Source organism: Aplysia californica, unplaced genomic scaffold (genome assembly GCF_000002075.1).
Source record: "Aplysia californica isolate F4 #8 unplaced genomic scaffold, AplCal3.0 scaffold00788, whole genome shotgun sequence".
In the NCBI taxonomy this organism is placed as follows: Eukaryota; Metazoa; Mollusca; class Gastropoda; order Aplysiida; family Aplysiidae; genus Aplysia; species Aplysia californica.
This window is the reverse complement of record NW_004798058.1, coordinates 335,981-337,050: the sequence shown is the minus strand read 5'-3', so window position 1 is coordinate 337,050 and position 1,070 is coordinate 335,981. Positions and strand designations below refer to the sequence as shown.

Sequence of the window (1,070 nt, the reverse complement as noted above, 5' to 3'; positions counted from 1 at the left end):
GGGGTAGACCCAGTGGCTACCAGGAGGAAGTGCGATCTCCATGATTGAAGAACAGGCCACATAAACGTCTATACGTAGATGAGCTTGTGCGATAGTTATCTCGAGAGTATCATCGCTTTCTGCCCTAGGGTTGGATGTGGGGAGAAGGGAGGGGGGCGTATCGTGGAGGGCGCCACCTTTACTACTGTTAGGTACATGCGTTGCCAACTTTCTTCCCCTCTGTTTTTTTTTCTGTTTGTCTGTTTTTCTTTCCTTCTGCACTAAGTGGCCTTTATTGTGTCGACGTGCTCCTCCCTACCCAAGCAGCAGAGGAACTAGCTTTTACGTGGGTAGTGAATGTAGCTCCACTAAAAAGGTCAAGCAGTGCTGGTGCAATGTCTTTTGATGGCTAGTCTTTCTGGACCTAAGGATGTAATGCGTGGATCCTCAGTGAACAAGATACATAAAAGGATTACAGCTTTCAAAATAAAATGTTACTGAAGAACTCTTAAAATATCGTGAACACAAAAAAAAGAAAAGAAAAAGTACTAAGAAAAATAGATATAATACTGGCACATAATGAAACTGAAACTGAACTACTTTTGGATATTAAACGACCTGTTTCACTCGAGAAAGATACCCCTGGAAGCAAAAGTAGAAGGCAATGCAGAATGGGGATGATGGGAACAGGACACAGAAACCTGGCTTGGAACCAAAACATCTCAGGCAGGCAGAATGGCAAGGCAAAGAGTTTTATTGCAGAAGGGCCCGAGAAGAAACGCCCGACTACTATAAAAACGAAGAAGAAGGAGGATGATGTTGATGATGATGATGATGAGGAGGAGGAGTTTGTTGTTTATCCTTTCACTTTACCCCGTGCCCGAACACGATGTCCTGTTGTGTCCAGTTTTTTCTTTCTGTTTTCCCTCTTTATTCCACCTCGAGACTGGTTCTCCTTTCGAATGTCTCGCTGTTCCATAAAAATGTGATATTTAATTTAACAAGAAATGTAATACTTCTAATGTTCGTTTAAAAAAAAAAAAGAGACTGTCACTAAAATGAGTCAATGTTATATATTTATTTATTTATTT

General features: G+C 41.1%; 1 protein-coding gene across 1 annotated transcript in view; it reads left to right on the top strand.

Annotated features, from left to right (window-relative positions):
• Positions 1-105: 105 nt before the first annotated feature.
• Positions 106-1,070, top strand: part of LOC100533405 (phospholipase C) — a gene marked incomplete at its 5' end in the record, with an annotated part of 64,302 nt that continues 63,337 nt past the window's right edge. The window contains 2 exon segments of the mRNA NM_001204688.1: positions 106-120; positions 123-136. Coding sequence (NP_001191617.1) covers positions 106-120; positions 123-136 — 29 coding nt within the window.